The 26692-nt window shown below is 43.7% G+C and overlaps 1 protein-coding gene across 1 annotated transcript in view; it reads left to right on the top strand.

The window, feature by feature from the left end:
- LOC126284842 (dehydrogenase/reductase SDR family member 11-like) overlaps nt 1-26692 on the top strand; it is a 43410-nt gene that overhangs the window by 4893 nt on the left and 11825 nt on the right. Inside the window, exons 2-4 of the mRNA XM_049984069.1 lie at nt 14076-14238; nt 19862-19991; nt 26091-26220. Coding sequence (XP_049840026.1) covers nt 14076-14238; nt 19862-19991; nt 26091-26220 — 423 coding nt within the window. The remainder of the gene's footprint in view (nt 1-14075; nt 14239-19861; nt 19992-26090; nt 26221-26692) is intronic.

The raw sequence follows: 26692 nt of genomic DNA, 5'->3' as shown, positions 1-26692 counted from the left end.
TTAGTCACAGCCTGGTGGATGTTTCCAGAATGAGATTTTCACTCTGCAGCGGAGTTTGTTCTGATATGAAACTTCCTGGCTGATTAAAACTGTGTGCCGGACCGAGATCCGAACTCGCGACCTTTGCCTTTCGCGGGCAAGTGCTCTACCAACTGAGCTACCCAAGTAGGACTCATGGCCCGTCCTCACAGCTTTACATTACTCCTTTCTTTCAGGAGTGTTAGTTCTGCAAGGTTCACAGGAGAACTTCTGTAAAGTTTGGAAGATAAGAGACGAGGTACTGGCTGAAGTAAAGCTGTGAGGACGGGTCGTGAATCATGCTTGGGTAGCTCAGTTGGTATAGCACTTGCCCGCGAATGGCAAAGGTCCCGAGTTCGAGTCTCCGTCCGGCACACAGTTTTAATCTGCCATGAAGTTTCCAGAGTAGTATAAATGGCTTACTTTTCATTAGACAACTGAAAATCAGAAAATTCCTTACTAAAAATGTAACAGAACAGGCTCCCTCTGTCAAACTCATGACAACAATGATGATGTGTATTGGAACAGGCAGCATCACTATACAGGTCTAAAATTTCAATGGCCGATTTTCCAGCCCTGGCCTGTTTTCCCGCCTTCTCCTATCAGGGGCAGACAAATGAAACCCGGTCACTAGTGTAAAGTAACGGAAACGATTTCATTAACTCAAAAACGGAGCTATACACAGTACATATACTCAAAAATAGTCGCCGGAACGGTTGGCACATTTATCCCACTGCGATACTAGCCGGTCTATTCCATCCTCGAAGGAGCTAATAGGCTGCTGTCGGATCCGTGACTGGACCCAGTCACACACTTCGTCGTCCGTTTGGAATCGATATCCGCGAATAGGTTGTTTTAGAAGTCCAAACAACGATAGATCTCGTCCACGGTGATTCTGAGGTTGTCCAAGACTAAAGCGTTCACTTCCGCAACCGATGTGATGAGGCGATGAGCCTGTCCAGGACCAGCATTGTCTTCCAGTGACTCGCGCCCCTCAAGGAATCGTTTGCGCCATTCCACAACACTTACGACTCAGACTGAACTCACCGTACAGAGCCTTCATCTGTCGATACACTTCTCAGCCTCCAACTCCCTCCGCTGCCAAAAATCGGATCACTGCTCGTTGTTTCTGCTTGTATGTATTGTATTTTATGTTAAACGGGGGCCTAGAAACGACGGAAAGGCTCCGTCCCCGCCGCAGCCGCCGTGGTCCACAGCCCCACGACGATTACCGCAGTCCACTTCACCCCTCCGCCGCCCCACACCGAACCACTTCTTCAGGGTTAGTGTGCGGTTCGGCCCCCGGTGTACCCCCCTCCAGGGAACGTCTCACACCTGACGAGTACAACCCCTATGTTTGCCTGGTAGAGTAATGGTGCTGAATGCGTACGTGGAGAACTTGTTTGCGCAGCAATCGCCGACATAGTGTAGTTGAGGCGGAATAAGAGGAACCAGCATGCATTCGCCGAGGCAAATGGAAAACCGCCTAAAAACCACAGACTGGCCGGCTCACCGGACCTCGACACAAGTTCGCCGGGCGGATTCGTGCCGGGAACCAGGCCCTCCGTCCCAATCCGGAAAGCCGTGCATTAGACCGCACGGCTTACCGGGCGCGCTGTTCCTGCTTCCCCTCCTGCGTGTTTGGTAGTAGTCGATAACTTGTGTAACCACCTTCTCTTAGGCGTGAAACCACACTGCCGCTATACAACATCAAGCGGTGCGCGCGTCAGTCTCATCTACATCTACATCTACACTTATACTCCGCAAGCCACCCAACGGTGTGTGGCGGAGGGCACTTTACGTGCCACTGTCATTACCTCCCTTTCCTGATTGTTCGGGAGGACAAAAGTTCAATCCCGTCTCCAGCCATCCTGATTTAGGTTTTCCGGGATTTCCCTAAATCGTTTCAGGCAAATGCCGGGATGGTTCCTTTGAAAAAGGGCACGGCCGATTTCCTTCCCCATCCTTCCTTAACCCGAGCTTGCGCTCCGTCTCTGATGACCTCGTTGTCGACGGGACGTTAAACGCTAACTTCCTCCTCCTCCTCCCTTTCCTGTTCCAGTCGCTTATGGTTCGCGGGAAGAATGACTGTCTGAAAGCCTCCGTGCGCGATCTAATCTCTCTAATTTTACATTCGTGATCTCCTCGGGAGGTATAAGTGGGGGGAAGCAATATATCAGATACCTCATGCAGAAACGCACCCCCTCGGAACCTGGCGCGCAAGCTACACCGCGATGCAGAGCGCCTCTCTTGCAGAGCCTGCCACTTGAGTTTACTAGACATCTCCGTAACGCTATCACGGTTACCAAATAACCCTGTGACGAAATGCGCCGCTCTTCTTTGGATCTTCTCTATCTCCTCCGTCAACCCGATCTGGTACGGATGCCACACTGATGAGCAATACTCAAGTATAGGTCGAACGATTGTTTTGTAAGCCACCTCCTTTGTTGATGGACTACATTTTCTAAGGAGTCTCCCAATGAATCTCAACCGGGTACCCGCCTTACCAACAATTAGTTTTATATGATCATTCCGTACGCATACTCCCAGATAATCTACAGAAGTAACTGCTACCAGTGTTTGTTCCGCTATCAAATAATCATACAATAAAGGACCCTTCTTTCTATGTATTCGCAATACATTACATTTGTCTATGTTAAAGGTCAGTTGCCACTCCCTACACCAAGTGCCTATCCGCTGCAGATCTTCCTGCATTTCGCTACAATTTTCTAATGCTGCAACTTCTCTGTATACTACAGCATCATCCGCGAAAAGCCGCATGGAACTTCCGACACTGTCTACTAGGTCATTTATATATATTGTAAAAAGCAATGGTCCCATAACACTCTCCTGTGGCACGCCAGAGGTTACTTTAACGGCTGTAGATGTCTCTCCATTGTGTTCTGTTTGCTAAAAACTCTTCAATCCAACCACACAGCTGGTCTGATATTCCGTAGGCTCTTATTTTGTTTATCAGGCGACAGTGCGGAACTGTATCGAACGCCTTCAGGAAGTCAAGAAAAATAGCATCTACCTGGCAGCCTGTATCTAATATTTTATGGGTCTCATGAACAAATAAAGCGAGTTGCGTCTCACACGATCGCTGTTTCCGGAATCCATGTTGATTCCTACAGACTAGATTCTGGGTTTCCAAAAACGACATGATACTCGAGCAAAAAACATGTTCTAAAATTCTACAACAGATCGACGTCAGAGATATAGGTCTACAGTTTTGCGCATCTGCTCGACGACCCTTCTTGAAGACTGGGACTACCTGTGCCCTTTTCCAATCATTTGGAACCTTCCGTTCCTCTAGAGACTTGCGGTACACGGCTGTTAGAAGGGGGGGCAAGTTCTTTCGCGTACTCTGTGTAGAATCGAATTGGTATCCCGTCAGGTCCAGTGGACTTTCCTCGAGTGATTCCAGTTGCTTTTCTAGTCCTTGGACACTTATTTCGATGTCAGCCATTTTTTCGTTTTTGCGAGGATTTAGAGAAGGAACTGCAGTGCGGTCTTCCTCTGTGAAACAGCTTTGGAAAAAGGTGTTTAGTATTTCAGCTTTACGCGTGTAATCCTCTGTTTCAATGCCATTATCATCCCGGAGTGTCTGGGTATGCTGTTTCGAGCCACTTACTGATTTAACGTAAGACCAGAACTTCCTTGGATTTTCTGACAAGTCGGTACATACCTACCAATAGATGGCGCCACCATACCCGCAGTTACGTGATGCCACATAACGTGTAATGCAAAAGTAGACGAACTGACCAGATTTCATTTGAGTGAACCTCACAGTTTTCCATAAGCGGTACTGGTAAAACCAATTTTTTTCTCATTTTACATAAAAACGCCTTAGGAGGAGGAGGATCTTAGTGTTTAACGTCCCGTCGACAACGAGGTCATTAGAGACGGAGCGCCAGCTCGGGTGAGGGAAGGATGGGGAAGGAAATCGGCCGTGCCCTTTCAAAGGAACCATCCCGGCATTTGCCTGAAGCGATTTAGGGAAATCACGGGAAACCTAAATCAGGATGGCCGGAGACGGGATTGAACCGACGTCCTCCCGAATGCGAGTCCAGTGTGCTAACCACTGCGCCACCTCGCTCGGTAAAAACGCCTTAAATTTCGAACATTTTCAGTTACATTATTATGAATATTACGGAACATTAAGCAGAGGGTATTTAAAGTCAGTAACAACAATTCCTAAAAAATCTTTAATGGGTCGAAAATAGCACAAACAACAGAGATACCAACCATAATTTAAGCACACAGGTGGTGAAATAATGAAGGCCCGCATTGCGTGACCACATGGTACCGAAAGTGCAAATCTCACGACTTCTTACGGTAATTGTACTTGTAAAAGGGCATTGAAATATACTCTGAGAGTGAGTGAAGAACACAAAGAAAGAATATGGGAGCAAAAACATGCATGTGGGCCAGAACACGTACCGAATAACCGATTCGTCATTATACACGTTCAGATTCTCAAAACGCAGATAACCCATATTCCGAGACCATAATGCGGCCAGAATGTCACTTTAATTTTTATCGATGTTACAAACGAGAGGAATGATTGAAGGATTTGAGTAATAGTAATGAAGATTTCGTTATCCACAAACTGCTTATTACAACTATGAAAAAAGTGATCAGAGCAGTACATGAAGTCTCTTTCTTAGTCTACAGTAAGCAAGTTGGTAAGGGAGCGGAGGTCATTAATTATTTGCTTTAGCTTCCTACCTTTCAGCAGCGTTAGTTTACGTATTAAATGAGACACCCCGTACACAATGACACCACTCCACTCACAAGATTTCACACGCTCAACTTCATCTCAGTGCTAGTCGCCAAGTGAACGTTAACAGATTAATGGCTGCTCATCTGCCAAAAACAGCACCATCAACGGAAACACATTTTTTAAAGACACAGTAAACGCATGACATATACTCCTTAACTTCGTGGCAAACATATGTCACTGTAAATAATTTATGCAACTGCATCTTCATTCATGCAGTTAGCCACATAACAGTATTAATTTAAATGTCTTATCTCTTATATGATAATAGTACTATGAGTTATGGACTTTCGACCATCATCTGGTGCCTAATTTGTTTAGGTTCAACACTAAGAACATCTGCATGTCACAGAGTAGAATAAAACTTTTCCTAACTTAACCTATTGTAGCAGTCAGTTTCTCTATCAGATGTCTGTTCACGTTTAACAGTTATTTAGATTTCAGTCACGCGCAGACTATGGGGAAGCAGCGACTTGTGATGTCATGCCGTTTGCAATACACTCACACTTTGGACCACTGCCACTGTTTACATTGGGACAGTAAACCATTTCATAATCCCTACTGTTCAGTTTTGAATTTTAAGTGATTGTTTATCGAAAACTTTCATTTACCCGCAGATCACAACACTAAAATAGTCAGTAGTAATACTGAAACCAAAACAAATCCTCATGTTCTGAATTGTAATAGAACTCAAATTTGGGCTTTGCTTTATATGAATCTACAGTTGAACATTTAACCTACGTCTGACATGCTAACAAGATCTGACCCCAGTGACTCGTACAGTAACAAAACAGTAAAACAGTAAAAAAACAATCATGCGGCTGAAACTAACAAGAATCTTAATTCAAACACGGGTGGCCGAATAAACGTGAATGGAGTGTGACATAGCTTTAGATATGGTAACAGAAAGAGGTTTCATCGTTCCACAAAATGAAACGAAATGTCACAGTAAACTGTTGTTTATTCCTAAAAGAATTAATTGGATTCCACCACACAAAACAATTAACAATGCAGTGCACAAAAGTTCACTTGGATTGTAAATGAGACACGGTAGGACCTTGTCACAGTTTGTTGTAACTGGAAATGAAACGATAAAATTCGCTTTGCCCACCTAAACGCCCATGATTGCGAAATTTGCAATAGACTGGAGAAAAGGACCCAGAAACGTCCACGCAATCAGTAGCAGCCTTGCCTAAAAATATGATGACTTCAACTAGCCATATGTTTGGATTAATTATAGAAAATCATGACTCTAACTTGCAATGAAAAACTTCACGATCCTCTCGTCACAACTCTCGCAAATGTGGCTTCTTCTTATCATCGGTCTAAGACTCAGGCTGAGTATGACTCTGATTACAGCTGAAAGTGAAAAATTTACCTCTGGCATCTATGGTCAGCTCTAAGGCAACATCCTCCATCTGTGCAGCTCTACAGTGGATCTCTTCAGCCAATCGCTAGAGACCTTTCAAGTTCAGACATTAGTTTCCCTTCTCCTCAAGAAATGGCTGTGAATAACCAGTAATGAATTATCTACCTCAGAGCGGATGGAAAGCAGAAGTTCTCTCCAGTCATGATAATGGTTTCATATTTCTGCAAAAGAAAAGAACCGAAAATAAGCACTTCCTCCCCACTGTGAAAATGATTTTGGTAAACCAACCTGATAGTTGTGTACAAAATAAAAACAATCAGGCCTGCTGACCTACTGTGAGTCAAGCAGATTCCTCTCAGCCTATGTCATGTCCCCCCACACCCTTGCAAATTCACATTTTGCGAAAGCATTCTTTCCTAGGCATCTCACAATGACAGTTTAGAGTTTATGCCCTGGTGAAAGTTGCCTTGGGAGCTGCATTTGGGGTACTGTCTCTGACAATGGCCCCGTGACTGGGATATCTGCCTTGAGCCACCCACCCATTCACAGGGCTATCAGTCAAACCAAACCCCCAGCCGAGCGGGTCTGCTCTGACACGTTCGCCTTTATATTCGCGAATAGTGGTTGGGTCTACAGTCTACATCTACATACATACTCCGCAATCCACCATACGTTGGGTGGCGGAGGGTATCTCGTACCACAACCAGCATCTCCTATCCCTGTTCCACTCCCAAACAGAACGACGGAAAAATGACTGCCTATATGCCTCTGTACGAGCCCTAATCTCTCTTATCTTTTTGGTCTTTTCGCGAAATGTAAGTTGGCGGCAGTAAAATTGTACTGCAGTCAGCCTCAAATGCTGGTTCTCTAAATTTCCTCAGTAGCGATTCACGAAAAGAACGCCTCCTTTCCTCTAGAGACTCCCACCCGAGTTTCTGAAGCATTTCCGTAACACTCGCGTGATGATCAAACCTTCCAGTAACAAACCTAGCAGCTCGCCCCTAAATTGCTTCTATGTCCTCCCTCAATCCGACCTGATAGGGATCCCAAACGCTCGAGCAGTACTCAAGAACAGGTCGTATTCGTGCTTTATAAGCGGTCTCCTTTACAGATGAACCACATCTTCCCAAAATTCTACCAATGAACCGAACACGACTATCCGCCTTCCCCACAACTGCCATTACATGCTTGTCCCACTTCATATCGCTCTGCAATGTTACGCCCAAATATTTAATCGACGTGACTGTGTCAGGCGCTACAGTACTAATGGAGTATTCAAACATTACGGGATTCTTTTTCCTACTCATATGCATTAATTTACATTTATCTATATTTAGAGTTAGCTGCCATTCTTTACACCAATCACAAACCCTGTCCAACTCTTCTTGTATCATCCACTCAACGACGACACCTTCCCGTACACCACAGCATCATCAGCAAACAGCTTCACATTGCTATCCACCCTATCCGGAAGATCATTTATGTAGATAGAAAACAACAGCGGACCTACCACACTTCCCTGGGGCATTCCAGATGATACCCTCACCTCCGATGAACACTCACCATCGAAGACAACGTACTGGGTTCTATTACTTAAGAAGTTTTCGAGCCACTCACATACTTGGGAACCAATCCCATTTGCTCGCACCTTAGTTAGGAGTCTGCAGTGGGTCACCGAGCCAAAAGTCAAGGAATATGGCATCCGTCTGATACCCTTAATCCATGTTTCGCAAGATATCATGTGAAAAAAGGGCGAGTTGCGTTTCGCAGGAGCGATGCTTTCTAAAGCATGGACAGCAACTTGCCTGTCTCAAGGAAATTTATTATATTCGAACTGAGAATATTTTCGAGAATCCTGCAACAAACCGATGTTAAGGATATTGGTCTGTAATTTTGAGGATCCGTCCTTCTACCCATCTTATATACAGGCGTCACCTGCGCTTTTTTCCAATCGCTCGGGACTTTACGTTGGGCAAGAGATTCGCGATAAATGCAAGCTAAAAAAAATGGCTCTGAGCACTATGGGACTCAACATCTTAGGTCATAAGTCCTCTAGAACGTAGAACTACTTAAACCTAACTAACCTAAGGACATCACACACACCCATGCCCGCGGCAGGATTCGAACCTGCGACCGTAGCAGTCCCGCGGTTCCGGACTGCAGCGCCAGAACCGCACGGTCATCGCGGCCGGCTAAAATGCAAAGTAAGGAGCCAATGCAGTGAAGTACTCTTTGTAAAACCGAAATGGAATCCCATGAGTCTAGTTGTATCGGATCCACTGGCTCACCGCTACCTGCTTTTCCAACTGATACCTCCCACTCACACTCTGCCCTTACCCTTCTGTTTTGGCATGGTGAAAGCTGCCATGAGACTGGGCACAGGTAGGATCCATCATACAGTTGCTGTGTGCATACGCACAGACAGACAGATCGGCGACGTGCTCAGTGGGGGGGAGGGAGGGGTGTTGGCTGACTTGTTAGCCTGTGAATAGGTGGCTTCAGTACCTGACATTTCAGCTAGAAACGTTTTTACTGCGCGTTAGCCACTGGATAGCTGCGCCCCTCACTTTCCCACAGGCTGCTATCAGATCCAGCTCCCAAAGCAGCATTAGAACTATCCTTACAGAAGAGAAATGAATCTGAGGAGTACTTAGTTTTTCAATCATTGGTGGTTGTTTCACTTACTTTAATATTTTAATGCATCAGTGGCAATCTGAATTTAATTTTGGAATTTAATATGGATAGAGGTGTATTAACTAGGTTACAAAGTGGTTTTGGAAGAACTACCTCACAACAGTTGTCAGCAAGGACTGGCGGATACAGACTTCATAAACCATGATGATTCTTTGTGTGACATTTTAAAGAAATGTAGAGCATCTAAAACTCGATACGTTTCAATACTTGGTGATGTGAATTATATTTGCAATAACAGTCTAAAAAACACCTGAAACTTCCGTAGTCACTGTGAGTACAGTAAATAAGTAGACAATTATCGTGGTGTGATTTGTCATGGGAATCAACTAATAGCTTCTTCTTTCCTAAAACAGAATCCAAAGACAGCACAGTATCTACGTAAAGCTTTGCTAGCCAACTGCAGTGCATTTTTCCTTTGAGCTTTATCTCTCTCTCTCTCTCTCTCTCTCTCTCTCTTTCTCTTTCTCTTTTCTCTAGGTGCCCACTGATTTCTTCTGTTTAGATGTTATACAGTTTTATTGATGTACACAACATTTTTCATTGAACAAGAAGTCATTTTCCCTGTCTACAGCAGATTTAATTTCCATTCGGTTAGTGACACAACGTCTAATACAAATATTACAGTACACATACTGAACAGGCAAAGAAACTGGTACACCTGCCTAATATAGTGTAACGCCCCCGCGAGCACGCAGAAGTGCCGCAACACGACGTACCATGGACTTGACTAATGTCTGAAGTAGTGCTAGAGGGAACTGACACCATGAATCCTACACGTCTGTCCATAAATACATGAGAGTATGAGGGGTGGAGATCTCCTCTGAGCAGTATATTGCAATGCATGCCAGATATGTTTAATAATGTTCATGTCTGGGGAGTCTGATGATCAGCGGAAAAGTGTTTCTGGAACAACTCTAGCAATTCTGGACATGTGGGGTATCGTATTGTTCTACTGGAATTACCCAAATCCGTCGGAATGCACAATGGATATGAATGGATGCTTTCGTACTTGTCACCTGTCAGAGTCGTATCTAGACGTTTCAGGGGTCTCATATCACTCCAACTGCACACGTCCGACACCATTACAGAGCCTCCACCAGCTTCAACAGTCTCCTTCTTACATGCAGGGTCCATGGATTCATGAGGTTGTCTCCATACCCGTACACGTCTATCCGCTCGACCTAATGTGAAACGAGACTCGTCTGACCGTCCAACATCTTTCCAGTCATCAACAGTTCAATGTCAGTGTTGATGGGCCCAGGCGAGGCATAAAGCTTTGTGGCGTGCAGTCGTCAAGGGTATAAGAGTGGGCCTTCGGCTCCGAAAGCCCATATCAATGATGTTTCGTTGAATGGTTCTCACGCTGACACTTGCTGAGGGTCCAACATTGAAATCTGCAGCAATTTGTGGAGGGTTCTACTACTGTCACGTTCAACGATTCTCTTCAGTCGTCGTTGGTCTCATTCTTGTAGAATTTTTTTCAGGCCGCAGCGACGTCAGAGATTTGAAGTTTTACCGGATTCCTGATATTCATATATATATATATGAATCGGGTTAGCAGGTAGCAGGAACAGTTGTTGCTCTTTTGTTGAAAGCATATATTTACTCTCAAATGGAATTTAACAAAAATGCAAATGACAGTATATATATATATATATATATATATATATATATATATTGTCATTTGCATTTTTGTTAAATTCCATTTGAGAGTAAATATATGCTTTCAACAAAAGAGCAACAACTGTTCCTGCTACCTGCTAACCCGATTCATATCTGAGATGAAGCTACAGAAAGGTTGAAGTGGTTGCAGCTGGTGGACAACAAAAGCTTTTATATAGGCTGTAATTAATACCAATGGATTCATACCGTGCAAGAGGGGTACGTAAAGATGTTAGCTGCAACCACACGATAGTCATCACTTGATAACAGACAAATAGCATTCGACCTAAACTCTCGGACGTTAAACCATTTGATGAGAGTCGATGATCAAGAATATTGTATGAGCATATATCGCTGTTTGTACATCTACAAACCTCTTTTACTGAGTTGAAAATCTTCATCTCTTCAGCCTCATCCACCATCCGTTATCATCTTGACCTAAATACAAAATCTCCTAACGAAACTGTGGTGGTTGACCAATACTATTCAGTTCTCTCTTAAGAGTGGGACAGTAGACAGAAATTCTCTACCGCTCTCATTTCGTCCAACAGAAATAGCTGCACGCCCACACACCCGAGTCTCTTTAATTTAGACGTCTACACCTGCAGCCTCCTCCAGCCCTCAATGGCTGTGTCCCATGCTGAGTGCTTGGTGTTTTTCACTTTTCTTCGCAGATTCTATCTCTTCTAAAAGGCATTATTTAAGCTACTTGTGCACTGAAATTTAAGTTGTGCTGTGTGCTTTTGGACTGCCATCCTCGCAGTAAATGCCCAGGATCCTCGCTACTGTAGAAAAACAGCACTCATTTCCGAGCATGTGTAGGTTTCTTTCGGAACCCTGGTTTCCAGCAGAAACATCTTTATGGTCTGTGTGATGTGCTCCCATCCGTGCTCTTATGCATTCTCAAAGCTGGACAGCTGTCCCAAGTTGCAGAAATGCACTACACGGACCCATCAGTGCAAAGAATTACAGGAAACACCACATCTGAGAATTGCAATCACTGGTGTTAGATTTAATTGTGTGCTTGCTTTCATGCAGCACTAGTAATTTAAATGATTTTGGTATCTACATTCATATAATGGTTTAGTAATAAATGTTATAGAACAGCTTTTAGAACCTTTAGACCAATACAAATAAGAATATATTACCTCCATGCGCCAACATATTCCAAATGTCAGAAGGTTAAGTGTCAATGTTGTTGAAAATTTGTAAATAAAATCCATTTTTACAAAGACTACGGAACTGTTCCAATGATGATGATCGTTTCAATAAGCTTCTTGTATCCTACTCTGTGGCAGCCTCCAAATTTTGATGTTAATGTCTAAAGAAACAGTGACGGATATTGTATAAAATCTGAAGAGGACATTGTACATGAAATTCGCTGAAATTTGACATTTTCTGTTTTCTACTCCATAATGTACTTTGGACTTTCCTGAACATTTTGGTATATAATACATTAAAAATCAGACAATTGTGAGACCTTAAAATGACATTTTGAATGTTGACAAGTGACTGTCAAATTTCACGGCTATACTCATATACTGCCACAGTTGAGCAATCATATCTTGGGAACTACACAGTCTAGAAGGCTGCGCATTGCTTTGTTTTGTGCCTACTGCTACGTCTCAGAAATGTGCAATACGAATAAACCTAAAAAACCAAGTTGGGTAACAAAAAACTGTCTGATGGCAAGACAATGAATTGTGCTGGAAGACTAATGGACAAAGTAAGTGATGAATTAGATGAATATTATGGAAAAGCCACTAGAAATGATTGTGACAACTTAGAGAAGATGAAAAGAGTTGTTCGGAGCACTTTCTTCCATCGAATATCAACCAATGAAAAGCCATGTCATGCTTTGTGTCCACCTCCACCAAATATAGGCTCTCAACATGAATTTATACATAAACATTCTCTTCCTTTGACAGTAATGGAGGCAATCAAACCTATTTGCCGAGATTTGGCAAAACTTGAGTTACTGAAGAAGTGTGTACATTGGAAGACCCAGAATGTGAGTGAGACCTTAAATAATGTTGTATAGTGCTGTGTACCTAAAAATGTATTTCTTAGCCTTATGACTATAAAGTTAGCAGTGTTTGATGCTGTAATGGCTTTTAATGGTGGGGACCATGAAAGACTTCAGGTTCTGGAGGAGTTGGGGATAAGATTTGGGCAGAACAGAGCTAGAGGACTGCGGAAACTAGATGAGCTTCGTGTATGTGAAGCAGAGTTAGCTGCTCAGCAAATGACAAAAGAAGCAAGAAAGCAAAGGAGGAGGCAAGCACGGAGCTGTTGTGACGCTAAAGAAAACGCAGACTATGGGACAGTGCAATTGTAGTGCATAAAAGACGCAAAAATGTAAATCTGTATAAGAATTTGTAATAAAAATGTTTTAAACCTCAATATCTCTGAACTACATTTTATGAAATAAATGACTCTTTTTCTAAAAAAAAAAAAAAGTACTGATGGTAGAGACATGTGATTTTCACTGCATGCCAAGTGTGAAATTCAACACATATGGAACTAAAATATATAAAATATCCTGAGTTGCTTTGTTTTTATGTTCATTTATTTACTAAATTCTGTCAAAAATTGAGTTTTTGAAAAAAAAGAATACATGCCCCACAATACAATTTTAGTATTAATTCTAGTTCAGTGTATCTAGAAAGGTACATTCAATAATCATGGTAAATTGTAAGTTGGTGTCTTAAAAAGCTTCCAAGATAATGGGTCACAAAATTCGATAATTTAACGTTGGCGGAATAGGACATGCAATGTTCCTTTAACAAAAGGGAAGGTTTCCCATTACCTCAGCTGATTAGTAGAGTTTAAAGGCATTGACACTAATGTAGCAAGTCAGTCTGTCACCTGTATCCAACGGAGAGTGATGACCCTGTGTTCAAAGCACTGAAGTGATATGTGGGAAATTCTCGGGTTCGATTCCCGGCGGGGTCAGGGATTTTCTCTGCCTGTTGATGACTGGGTGTTGTGTGCTGTTCTTAGGTTAGTTAGTTTTAAGTAGTTCTAAGTTCTAGGGGACTGATGACCATAGATGTTAAGTCCCATAGTGCTCAAGGCCATTTGAACCTTTTTTTTATATGTGGGAAAACACAGCACAGATCCAAGTCAAGCCAGTATTTAAGTTCCTCATGGCTACGGTAAATCTCTTCTGGAGAATGCAGGTTGATTACTTCGAAACTACCCGATCGTTTTATTAACCAGTGAGTCTGTGGGTAAGTGACACACTAAAAATCCTGAGATCCACGGTTCAGTCCTAGAATTTGATACGTTACGTGACACTTCCCTAATGTCCCACAATGATTTGAACTCGCGAAAAATTACGAGTAGCTCCGTGGTTCGGTATCCACGTTACACTGTAGGCTCATTTGAAACGACTGGGTGAATCAGTTCAGAGGCCAAAGGAAGAGAAAGATAAGTCACCTGCAATTGCTCAGCCTTCTTGTTGAGGATATAATTTTCTCTAGTAATCAGGTAACTAACGATATTCTGCGTTCCTTTTTCATCACCGTGGTTTCTGCTTTCGTGCAGGCTCTGGCTTTGAAGGATGCCCCTGGCAAACTGTACGCCCTGGAAGCGGACGTCAGCAAAGAGGAGAGTATACTGGCCGTTTTCAAGTGGATCAGAGAGAACCTGTCTGGAGTGGACATCCTCGTCAACAACGTCGCAGTCTTGGTTGACGAAGACCTGACAAGTATGTACAAAGTTCCTTGCTATCAGCTAAACCGCTAATCTGTATTCAAATGATAAGGAACGACAGCAATACCTTACCTGTACAAATTTTTCACTAAATTGCGTAGTGTTCTCTTCATGTGGCCATGCTCACATCACTTCTCGTTACTTCTCTTTTTAGAGCCAGTTGTGGTTATGATATCCACATGGAACTTTTTTTCAGTGGACGTTTAATATATTCCATTAATCATGTCAATTTTTACATACAGATATATCGACGATACGAAGACTACATAATCTCAGCATCAGGTACCAAATACGCCTTAAAAGTCGAGTGGTGTTCTTAACCAAGAGCATCCAAAGTAGCTAGAAGAGGTTTGGTTTTCTGGATAGAGGTTTTGAGTGGCACGCTGAATTGAAGACTGTCTGCTCTTCTTACCGTGTCCTTTTCAACACGAATAATCGTTGTACTTCTGGCACCAGAGCTTTAAGCATAAGCCATCTAACTGTTTGTACAGTTTTCCTATGGGGTCCTCTCGTAGTCCACTACTGGCTGAAATATCAATGGAACATTTCTTGAGCAAATAACTTTTGACTGCAAATATTACGTGTATAATATACTGTTTACATCGATAGGCACTACAACACAATACTTTTTTTTTAGCTCAGTCAACATAAAATTTTCAGTTCACAGTGGAGATTGGCAATAAATCCATAACCTTCCTAGACCCAACCGTCGACGTCAGTTGACTAACAAGTTGTTTCATAAAATTACACAAAAAACAGAACTACAGACATTTCCCCAGGGAAGTGTGTGGTAACCTTTGCTGTTCATGTCGTTTGTTAAACGTTAATAGTAACCTCAGATTTTTTACAGGTGATACTGCTACCTATAAAGAAGTTCTGTCTAAGAGAAGCTGCATAAGTATTCAGTCAGATCTTCATAAGATTTCAAAGTGCTGCAACGATTGGCAACTTGCTTTAAACGTTCAGAAATGTAAAACTGTGCACTTCACAAAACGAAAAAGAGTAGTCTCCCGTGACTGTAATATCGGTAAGTTGCTGTTGAATTTGGCCAACTCATACAAATATCTGGGTGTGTCACTTTGTAGGGATATGAAATGGAATGATCACATAGCCTCAGTCGCGGGTAAAGCAGGTGGCAGAGGTCGCTTTTTGGTAGTACACTGGAAAAGCACAATCAGTCGACATAGGAGATTGCGTACAAATCACTCACGTGACTGTTCCGAGAATATTGCTCAGATGTGTGCGACCATTACCAGATAGGACTAACAGGTGTAACTGAATCTATACTGCAAAGGGCAGCACGAATGGTCACAGGATTGTTTGACCCGTGGGAAAGTGTCACAGAGATACTGAAGAATTGGTAGGTTCTTGAAGATAGACATTAACTATCCTCAGAAAGTCTACTAACAAAGTTTCAAGAACTGGCATTAGATAATGGCTCTAGGAGTGTACTAAGCCCACCTAAATGTCGCTCACGTAGGGGTCGTGAGGATAATACTTGAATAATTACAGCATGGACAGAGACGTTCAAACAATCATTCTTAGTGCGCTCCATACGTGAATGGAACGTGAAGAAACCCTAATAACTGGTGCAATGGAACGTACATTCTGCCATGTACTCAACTGTGGTTTGCAGCGTATAGGTGTAGATGTAGAAATAATACCTTCTTGCTCACAATACCCAGTAGCACACAAAGATGCAAATTTCGACTCACTGTCGCACTGTCCCATATTTGTGCGAATGTCCAAGGGAGATTTCAAAGCAGAATCTGACACAGTAAAATTTATTGCTTTAACCAGTTGCTATATTTCTAACTTGAATAACTGTATCTTGCATAGAAAAGAAAAATTGAAACTAATGCCTCACTTCCAAGCTCACTCTGCTTTTCCTTCCAGCATTTCCAGGAAATGGTGAACACTCCCATACCTAGGACAGATATCACAAACTGTTGGCAAAACAATGAAATCCTGCAATTTCCTATTGCGGGAGGAACACAACAGCCCAGTATATTTTCAGAAGTAACGAAAAGACCCAATTACTAGCGAAGAACGGGGTATACAAAATTACTTGTGACATTAGTGATAAGTTTTACATTGGTCAATCGGGCAGAGACATAGCAGATAGCCTGGCTGAACGTGTAAGCAGGCAGCAGAGGTAGCACAATTCTGACTTCAGACACAATCGTACCTTCTTGCTTACAAACACCCAGTAGCACGCTAACACACAGATTTTGACCTACGAGTAATAGCGCACCGTCTCTCCTCTGCTTCCACGTACAGAAAAAATTTCAAAGCAGATTTTGAAACAATAAAATTTGTTTCCTTATCCAACAGCTATAGCCCTGTCCAGACTGACCACATCTTACACGCGAAAAATTGAAAATTATGCCCATCCACGTTCCCTCTACTGTTCCTTCCGATGTTTGCATGAAATGGTGTGCAATCCCATACGTATGACAAATATCAAAACAATGCCTTCAAATAACTCAAATCCGGCAATTTCTTACTATCACAGGAACCCCAGGGCCCAGTATACTTTCAGTAGAAACGAGAAGGCCCAGCCACTTACCAACGGCGTATATATAATGTCACTTGTCCCGCTTGTGATAAGTTTTCTATTGGTCATTCTGACAGAGGCATAACGACTAGCGTGGTTGACCTGAAAAACATCTGACGGTAGCAGAATTCTGACTTTACACGTCTGAGGAGCATGTAGTGAGCCAGGACCACAGCTACCATGTCCTCCACTTAAGGAACCAACGCCAAGCCCTGGAAATTAACAAGCATCTGGCCCAAAGTCCTGATCTAATATTAAATAACCAACACAGTTCAGTACTCCCCCTCTTCCAAACTTCACTCAATCCCCACAGTTTTCCACTGCTCCCCACACTGCCTATTCCATTCTATTCCACCATTTCTCCTGTATTTATTCATTTTATTCTGACTGTCTATGCACTTCACATGTTCTGTTTACGGAGTTCCGCCTGTCAATCGTTGAAAGAGGAATCCTTGTAGAATTACTGTGTTGCCCGTCTGTCTGTGTGGCCGACTGTTAGAAACCCTTTCCCTCAGGAAGAGTCAGACGTATCAGTTTGAAATTTTGTCACATACTAATGCCCACAGAGCCTTTGCGTAGTAAAAAAATGGAAGCTTCTAAATCAGTGTAGTCAAAAGACACGACTCCTAAGTCACAAATTTTGGTACTCTCAAATGCACACATCAAAACCTGTAGGTTGTCTCCTGTTGGCCTATAATCATGAAATTTGACTAGAAGCAAGCTTTCACAGTACAAGTAAAGGAAAAAAATCCCAAAACTGTAAATGTGTAATTGTATCACACAAAAAAGTATTTTGTCATTTCTTATCCAACGTCAAATTTTGAACATTCTCGAAAATCTTGGAATTTCTGGGATTGATATCTTGCTAATATCAGAGATTCTCGATTTCCAGAATGGACGGACTGTCTATACACATAATTAAGTTTGTATAGCACCCTGAGTGGGTGAGACCTATTCGCACCTGCACAATCTTTAAACTCACGTTTTCCGTAGCGCAAGAGATGTTGTTCATACCACTGATAAATAATTAATCTTACGCACTCCCTATTACAACTGTCAGTTTTAACCCTCTCTTTCTCTGTCACCGCTCACATGTAATACCTCTTCAACCTATTCTTCACACTTTCTTGTCTTGAATTAATTTTACTTTTGTGACTGTTACTTTAATTTACATACGTACAGTTTCATTTTGGAATTTTAATTAAATATTTTTCTGTTTCGTTCGCTTTATATTTATTTACAGTTTAACTTTACGTTTTTAATTGCATTATAACTGCGTTGTCAAAGATGACATTTACTCTTACGTCGTTCGTCACACTACGTACAAAATATTTTTCAGTGTGGTTCAAGAATATTGTACGATAATCAGTTTGTTTCTATTGTGGCACTGTGTATATGCTAATATTCTTCTATCTTCTATTACAGTGGAGCGCCAAAGAAACAGGTGTAGACATGCGTATTCAAGTACAGAGATATGTAAACAGGCAGAATACGGTGCTGCGGTCGGCAACGCCTATATAAAATAAGAGTCTGGAGCAGTTGTTAGATCGGTTGCTGCTCCTACAACGGCAGGTTATCAAAATTTATGTGAGTTTGAACGTAGTGTTGTCGTCGGCGCACGAGCAATGGATGTTCACAGGATCTCCGATTTTCCTATACGAACATTTCACGACAGTAGCGTGAATATTAGGAAGCCAGTAAAACATCAAATCTCCGACAACGCTGCGGCTGGAAAAAGATCATGCAAGAACGGGAGCAACGACGACTGAAGAGAATCGTTGAACGTGACAGAAGTGCAACCCTTCTGCAAATTGCTGCAGATTTCAATGATGGGCCATCAACAAGTGTCAGCGTGCGGGTTATTCAACGAAACATCATCGATATGGACTTCCGGAGCCGAAGGCCCACACGTGTGCCCTTGATGACTGCACGACAAATAACTTTATGCCTCGCCTGAGGCTTCCCTCCGCCCTCCCCCTCCCACCGCAATACCACCATGGGACTGTTGATGAGTAAACATGTTGCCTGGTCGGGACGTGTCTCGTTTCAAATTGTATCGATCGGATGGACTTGTACGGGTATGGAGACAACCTCATGAATCCATGGACCCCGTATGAAAGAAGAGAACTGTTCAAGCTGGTGCTCTGTAATGGTGTAGTGCGTGTGCAGTTGGAGTGATATGGGAACCCCCCCCCCTCGCCCGTACGTCTAGATACGACTGTGACAGGTGACACGTACGTAAGGGTCCTGTCTGATCAGCTACTCGTACATCGATTCATGTCTATTGCGCATTTCGACGGACGAGTAATATCAACAGGACAATGCCACAAAAATGGTTCAAATGGCTCTGAGCACTAAGGGACTTAACTTCTAAGGTCACGAGTCCCCTAGATCTTAGAACTACTTAAACCTAACTAACCTAAGGACGTCACACACATCCATGCCCAAGGCAAGATTCGAACCTGCGGCCGTAGCGGTCGCGCGGTTCCAGACTATAGCGCCACCCCATCCGGCGACAATGCGACACCCCACACGTCCAGAACTGCTACAAAATGGCTCCAGAAACGCTCTTCTGAGTTTCAACGCTTCCGCTGGCCGCTAAACTCCCCAGACATGAGCGTATATGGGATGCCTTGCAACGTGTTGTTCAGAAGAGATCACGCCGTCTTACTCTTAGAGATTTATGGAAAGCCCTTCAGGATTAATGGTGTCAGTTCCCACCAGCACCACTTCAGACATTATTCGAGTCCATGGTACGTCGTGTTGCGGCACTTCTGCATGCTCTAGGGGTCCCTACAAGATATTGGGCAGTTGTGCCACTCTCTTTGGGCCTTCAGAGTATAATTTCGCGTGGAGTAACGTTGCTACATTAAAAAAAAAATCCGTTTGTTTTTAGCTCGCACACACATAGTTGGATGGATAGATAAACAGAGAGAAAGAGAGAGAGAAAAGAGTATACTAGTCTCTGGGTATACACTTCCGCTTAAAAATATGTAATGTTTTTGAATGTGTATGCCGATATTTTCGTTGCTCGCTGAGATAGAATCTCTGATGTGCGCAGCTGCACCGACAGAGTCATGGAGGCGCATGCTGGATGTGAACGTGCTGGGTCTGAGCATCTGCACCATGGAGGCCATCCAGGACATGATCAGGAGGGGCGTCGACGACGGCTTCGTCATCCACATCAACGGGTGCGTTCCCTACTCCTTTTGCATACTGACTTCATTAATTTACCCATTCCTGTATCACATTTCACTTACGACCTGGCATACACTGCTAGCTGTTTTCCATAGATTTTAGCATGTTATAACAAAATTCTTTTGTTGTTTTTACTGTTATTTACCTAGCAGTGACTCCCAAAACCACATGAATTACCACTTAACTGCGACTGAATTTAATTTTTATAAAACGGAGAGAAAGACCTGAGTAGAGGACAGAATGCATGAGAATACAGGGCGAAAAGTATTTAAACCGACAGACTCTGGGAGGTTGTAGGGGACATCAAAACAAATATTTTTCCCCAATGTCAGTTTTTGCTATGAGGAGTATTTAAACCGGTAGAGGAAGATTTATCTGGCAGCAAATTAATTAAACCAACAAACACTTTTCCATTTTTAATGACCAAAAGACAACACATTAACACAACCCAATTTCAATTACCGTAGATTTTCAAAACTGCCTCCATTGACACGTAAACAAAGCTTACACCGTCGGATCATGTTTTGTCTGACACGGACAAAAACCCCAGGAGTATCCTGAATAGTTCCTGCTGCTGCTACTATCCGGGCAACCAGATCCTCTTCTGATGCAATAGGAGTTGCGTATACAAGGTTGCGCATCTCTCCCCACACAAAAAAGTCCAGAGGGGACATATCTGGGGATCGAGCAGACCATGGTACAGGACCACCTATGCCAGTCTACATTTCTGGTAACCGTCGGTCCATGAATCGACGCACACGACGACTGAAATGTGCCGGCGCCCCGTCATGTTGGAACCACATGCGTTGTCTTGCAGGGAGCCGGACTTCTTCCAGCAATTCTGGCAATGCTCTGGTGAGGAAATTGTAATAGTGCCTACTATTTAATGGCCTGGGTAGCAGATACTGACCAATTGAACAGTCCCCAACAACACCGAACCACACATTAACGAAGAACGGCACTTGATGAGCGCTAGTAACTGTGACATGTGGGTTATCCTCACTCCAAACATGCAAATTGTGCGCGTTGAAGACGCCATGATGGCCGAACGTTGCTTCATCGGTAAACAACGCAGAGTATGGAAATGTAGGATGCGTTTCACACTGTTCCAGGTACCGCTGCGAAAACTGTGCTCTGGGTGGATAATCAACTGGTTCCAGGTTGTGGACACGCTGTAAGTGAAATGGACGTAACAATTGCTCTTGAAGGACTGTTCTTACATTCGTCTGATTCGTCCGTATGTTACGTGCAATTGCACGAGTGCTGATTGAAGGATCCCGCTTCACATGCTCCAAGACAGCTTCCTCAAATTGAAGCGTTCTTCCGGTGTGACGGCGTCCCTGTCCAGGTAATCGGCTAAATGACCCGGTCTCACGCAGACGTTGGTACACAGCAGCAAAGGTCGTATGATGCGGGATACGGCGATTAGGATATTGTTGTTGAGAAACCCGCTGTGCAGCTCGTCCGTTGTGGTGCGCTACGTAGTACGTACCAACCATATCAGTGTACTCACTCCAGGTGTATCGCTCTATTAGTAAACAGAGACAGTGCACTACAACACTGGTGGACAGCAGTTGCGTACAACTGAAGAGCATAATACGCCCTCTAACAACTGAAGATCGTAATACGGCCTCTAACCACTGAAGAGGGCAATACAGTTTAAATAATCCTCATAGGAAAAAATGACATTAGGGAAAAATATTTGTTTTGATGTCCCCTACAACCTCTCAGAGTTTGTCGGTTTAAATACTTTTCACCCTGTATAGATGAGTGGAGGGAGACCGTGAGCATAGTCTAGTAACTATCTCTTTCAAGAGTAATAACAAAAATACGAACAGCAATGGAGCCAGACTCTTGCCAGAAAGATACAATCATTTTTCTCAACAAAGAATTTCGTAAAAAATTTTGTAGAAAAGGTACATTTATTTAGGATATTTCGGACAGATGATTCAAGAGTACTGTAACAGTTCAGAGTCTCGCGGTGGTAATCCTGAAGAAAATGTTCTTCGGCTTCCAGTCGCGCCAAGTGGTTGACATCCCACGAGCCATTGTCAGCTGGAGTAGCTGCTGACAAACAGTTGATAAGCCCTTACATACTTTAACTGCCGTCGCAGCCGGCACTTGGCGGATGCCACGCCACGCTTAGCTCTAGGCGGTCGTCTCCGTCAGAGGTACTGTCAGTGATTTCTGTTCCTGTAGCTTCTTTAATTACACTGTCCAGAAACCGTTAGTGCGAGCCACGACACGGGTTCCGTTAAACTTGACCCTGTAGCTTTTATCTACAGCATGCTCAGCTTAATCGGATTTTTCGAAGATGATAAAACCTCTCACGCTCCTTCCTGCGTTGTTCTACAGTGCACAGTGTTTGCATGGCGTACGACTGGCCACAGTTGAGAGGTTCTTTGTAGACGGCAGCTGTTCTAAGAGTTTCCATATACGTAACTGGTCTCGGCATCTGTCGTATTTTTGACAATGGCTTGACGGATGATTTGACCTTGTGTCTCTTCAGCAGGCTTACTATCTTATTCGACGCGGAGTCACAGAACGGTAAAACAGCAAGTTTCTTTTCCTGTTCCTCATCGATGGCCTTATGTGATTCTTGCTTGAATCCAGTTCATTTATCTGGTCGTTGTTGTCCTGTTGTTTCTGTATACTTGGCGTTGGTGGCTAAGCCCGTGGGGCAGTTTGTCTGCGTCTGATGTCATTACTGCGTAATGTACCAACGTTGGTAACACAGTGCGCCTCTGTGCTGCTGATGATAGCTGATAGCGTGCTAATACAGACGACTGGTGTGCGTAGGTTATCTGTAGACGCTGTGGCGAAGACCTCCATTTCCTTTTGCGGCGGACGAGATGGTCGAGGAATGCCAAGGCATCGTCATTTCTTGGTTCCATAGCGAATTGGACGCTACTATCAGTGCTGTTGAGATGTCCCAAGATCTCGTTGAGTTTCCACGTCCATGGGGCCAAATGCCAAATATTTCTTCAGCTTATTGAAAGAAACAACCAGGCTTTAATGGGAGCTTATATGATGTAAATCCTCGAACTGCTTTGTAAAGCGATTCGCAACACTTTGAGCCAATGGATTTCCCATCATAACGCCGAGGGTAAGATTATAGTACTGGTGGTTGTGAAGCCTAAATGGATCGATCACGTCACTTTCGAATAAATGCGGTCCAGAGGGTCTTCGATAGGTACATTCGTAAAATGCACGACCATGTCAAAACTGGCCAAAATGATACTCTTAATATATTGAAGACGGTTGATTCTGATGATAAAATCGTGATTTCGTAATACGATGTGCACAGTGATGCACAGGCGGAGCGAGAAGATTGACCAAGTGCTTCGGCGGTTTGTACGTCAGTGAACTGGTGGTGGATATGATGAGGTGGAGAGGTGTCCGATCTTTGTAAGTGTTGGACAAAACTCAAACAGCAGGTGACCTGATAGAAATGTTTGTGGACCACACTTTCTTCCATCATTGCTTAAAAAGCTCATATGCCTTTTTCATAATTCTTTAGCGACCGATCGGAACTTACTTTCCGGACAACCCTCCTATTTTGGTCCAGTAGCCTGCATATCTTCCTATCATAATACGCGTGTTCCACAGGTAGATTTGCCTTGTCCTTGCCATAAGAAAGAACTACAGTGCTTTCATCACTGCGTAACGTGCACAGGCCATTGCACTCATCGCTGGTCATGTCTGGTGCTGGTGCTTTTTCGATGATACAGTTCGTTTTACTTCGTATTTGTGTGTCGTTTGTCTGGAGATCTTACGCTCTGCCTGTTCGACATCACTTATTATTGCACATACGGGGACGACCTATGGCGAGGGTGCAAAGTTAAATTCTTTCTTACGTGTTCACGTAGCGCTCGTGGTTGTGTCTCCGTCAAAATGACGACCGTGCGATCAAAGAAACTGTGCTCCGCACAGTATTGTTGAGAAAGCCGGATGAGCTACCATCTACATCTACATCTACATCTACATCTACATCTACATCCGTACTCCGCAAGCCACCTGACGGTGTGTGGCGGAGGGTACCCTGAGTACCTCTATCGGTTCTCCCTTCTATTCCAGTCTCGTATTGTACGTGGAAAGAAGGATTGTCGGTATGCTTCTGTGTGGGCTCTAATCTCTCTGATTTTATCCTCATGGTCTCTTCGCGAGATATACGTAGGAGGGAGCAATATACTGCTTGACTCTTCGGTTCTCTGCTTCTCTGTAGTTCGTCTCTGTGATTACATTTTTTTGGGAAATGAAAACGATGGCCAACACCAGGCAGCAATATATGTAGAAGAATTTACTCTTATCGTCTTGCATCTGCAACTGTCATGGATGTTGACAGCCTTGAATTGGGTTGGTATCGGTATGGGTATGTTACTCCTCAATAAATTAATTAGCCATGTAACATAACAGAAAGTGCCTGCATCCAGGGCGACGTACATTAAACCGTAATCTGTGGTGTCTAAGAGGGTTGCAACTTAAAATAGTAGAAACTATTTATTCACAACCGATACAAAAGAGTTACATGTTTGCACCTGTTACCGTTCTTCAAAGTAGTCACCAGCGTTGTGTAGAACCCGTTGCCAGAAATGTGGACGGCGTAGTATACCGTGTAGCAGAGCCTGTTCTGTTGATGGTGCGAATAGAGCGTTCTACTGCCTGTCGAATCTCTGGAACAGTTCTAAAGCGAATGCCACGAAGTGGTTCCTTCATCTTCAGAATCAAATTAGAGTCACAAAGACTTAAGTCCGGGGAGTATGGTAGATGGTACAGTGCTTTCCAGTCCCATGGACTGAACTGAGCAGCCACAGCATGAGCTGTATGCGCCTGCGCTTTGTCGTTCAAAATGTTGGGTGGGTTGCGCAGAAAGTGTCGCCGCTTCTTTCGCAGAGCTGGTCGCAGGTGATGTTCCAAAAACGAACAATAATACTGTGCGTTGACGGTCTGCTGTGGAGGAACGTAATGAGTTAGTATAACACCATCACAGTCGTACACGAGAATCACCATACCTTTAACCATACTGGGGTTCTGACGCACTTTCGACTTTCGGGGCCACCCATAATGACGCCATTCGTTAGATTGGCGTTTCCGTTTTGGTTCGTACGATGTGGCCCATGTATCATCCAGTGTCACGATACGGCTTAAGAAAGCCTCTCCTTCGCGCTCATAGCGCTCCAAGTGCGCCTGAACAGCGTCGTAACGCATCCATTTCTCCGTCAAGCCATGCGGAAACCATCGTGATGCAGTTTTTCGCCAGACGTTCCTTCAGGATCCGAAACACAGTCATATGCTCAAATTCTGTTTCACGGGCGATCTCAGGAATCGTATGGCGCCGATCATTGTCCACTAACGCAGCAACAGCATGTACGTCTTCTTCAGACACGCTAGGACGAACTGCCCGATGCATGTCAGCCACAGTTTGCCGACATTCGTTGAAGGCTTGTAGCCAAAGTGCCACTGTTCTGTACGTCAATGTCGATTCCCCACACAACTCTTGAAGACCTTGATGACACTGTCGTGCTGTACGACCTCTGGCACATTCAATCTTAATCCACTTCCATTGTTCCTGTTCCTAAAATATAGTGACACCGTTACTTTAGACCGCTCGCCCACAAGTGACTGCATTTCCCTCGATTGTGCGCACGCCATTGACGTGGGACGGGCGAGTCTATTTGCTCGGAAGTAAGGGAGGTATGTCAACAACGTGTCCTATCAGCGACATTAGTAGATTCCATTGCATAGTGTCTCCACAGCATTGTTGCCACTATATAAGTTCGAACCTATGTATTTGTGCCTAACGCTTCTTATGCTAATTCTACAGACAACCTCAGCGACTCATGCAAGGAGTTCATTAATTTAAAAGTTCAAAGAAGCTGAGGAAATTGAATTTTATGAGAGTGTTCAAGTTTGAAAATTAACTGTCTGCTCCTTTGAGACTCTGAGGGTGTCTCTAGTACTAGGACACGAAGCGATAGGCATAGAAATTTGGCTTGGACCGCGGTTTAATGCGCGTGTAACAAAAATCGGCAAGGATGTGAACACCGGTCATCGAAGCCTACGTTGTGTAACACAGTGTTCGTCTTGCACAGGCTCTGGGGACACAACCCACCACCGAACAGCAAGGTGGCCATGGCTGCGGCCACCAAGCAGGCTGTGACGGCGCTGCTGGAAGGCCTCAGGAAGGACCTCGTCGCCAGGAAGAGCCACATCAGAGTGGGGGTAAGCCACAGCCTGACTATCCTAGGTCGTGATCTCTCAGTACCTCTGCTTCTACACTGAACGACGGGAAAAACTACCACATGTGGAGACATCGCTGTCTGCTTTGAACAGGCCTGGACTGATATGTTGTCATTTTCTATGCAGCAGCGAGAAATTTTCTCAGAAATATGACTGATAGTAAGCGCGATGTACCGATATACTTACGCGCCGCAACTGTAGCTTAATACTGTTAATTCATATATTCCATAGGCCGCACGGGTATTGCACTACACGTCCGAGAGTTTCGCGTGTCATGTGGAAACTTTTTATACTTACCTTTAACACACATCATTTCCACATACTGTTGTTGTTGTTCTTGTTGTGATCTTCAGTCGTATGAATGGTTTGATTCATCTCGTCACGCAAGTGCATTCTGTGCATCCCAAATCACCTCTTCATAAATGCTGCAGCCAGATCTAATCGAACCCGCTTA

Source organism: Schistocerca gregaria, chromosome 8, assembly GCF_023897955.1.
Source record: "Schistocerca gregaria isolate iqSchGreg1 chromosome 8, iqSchGreg1.2, whole genome shotgun sequence".
Classification (NCBI taxonomy): domain Eukaryota; kingdom Metazoa; phylum Arthropoda; class Insecta; order Orthoptera; family Acrididae; genus Schistocerca; species Schistocerca gregaria.
This window is presented reverse-complemented; position numbering and strand designations above follow the sequence as displayed.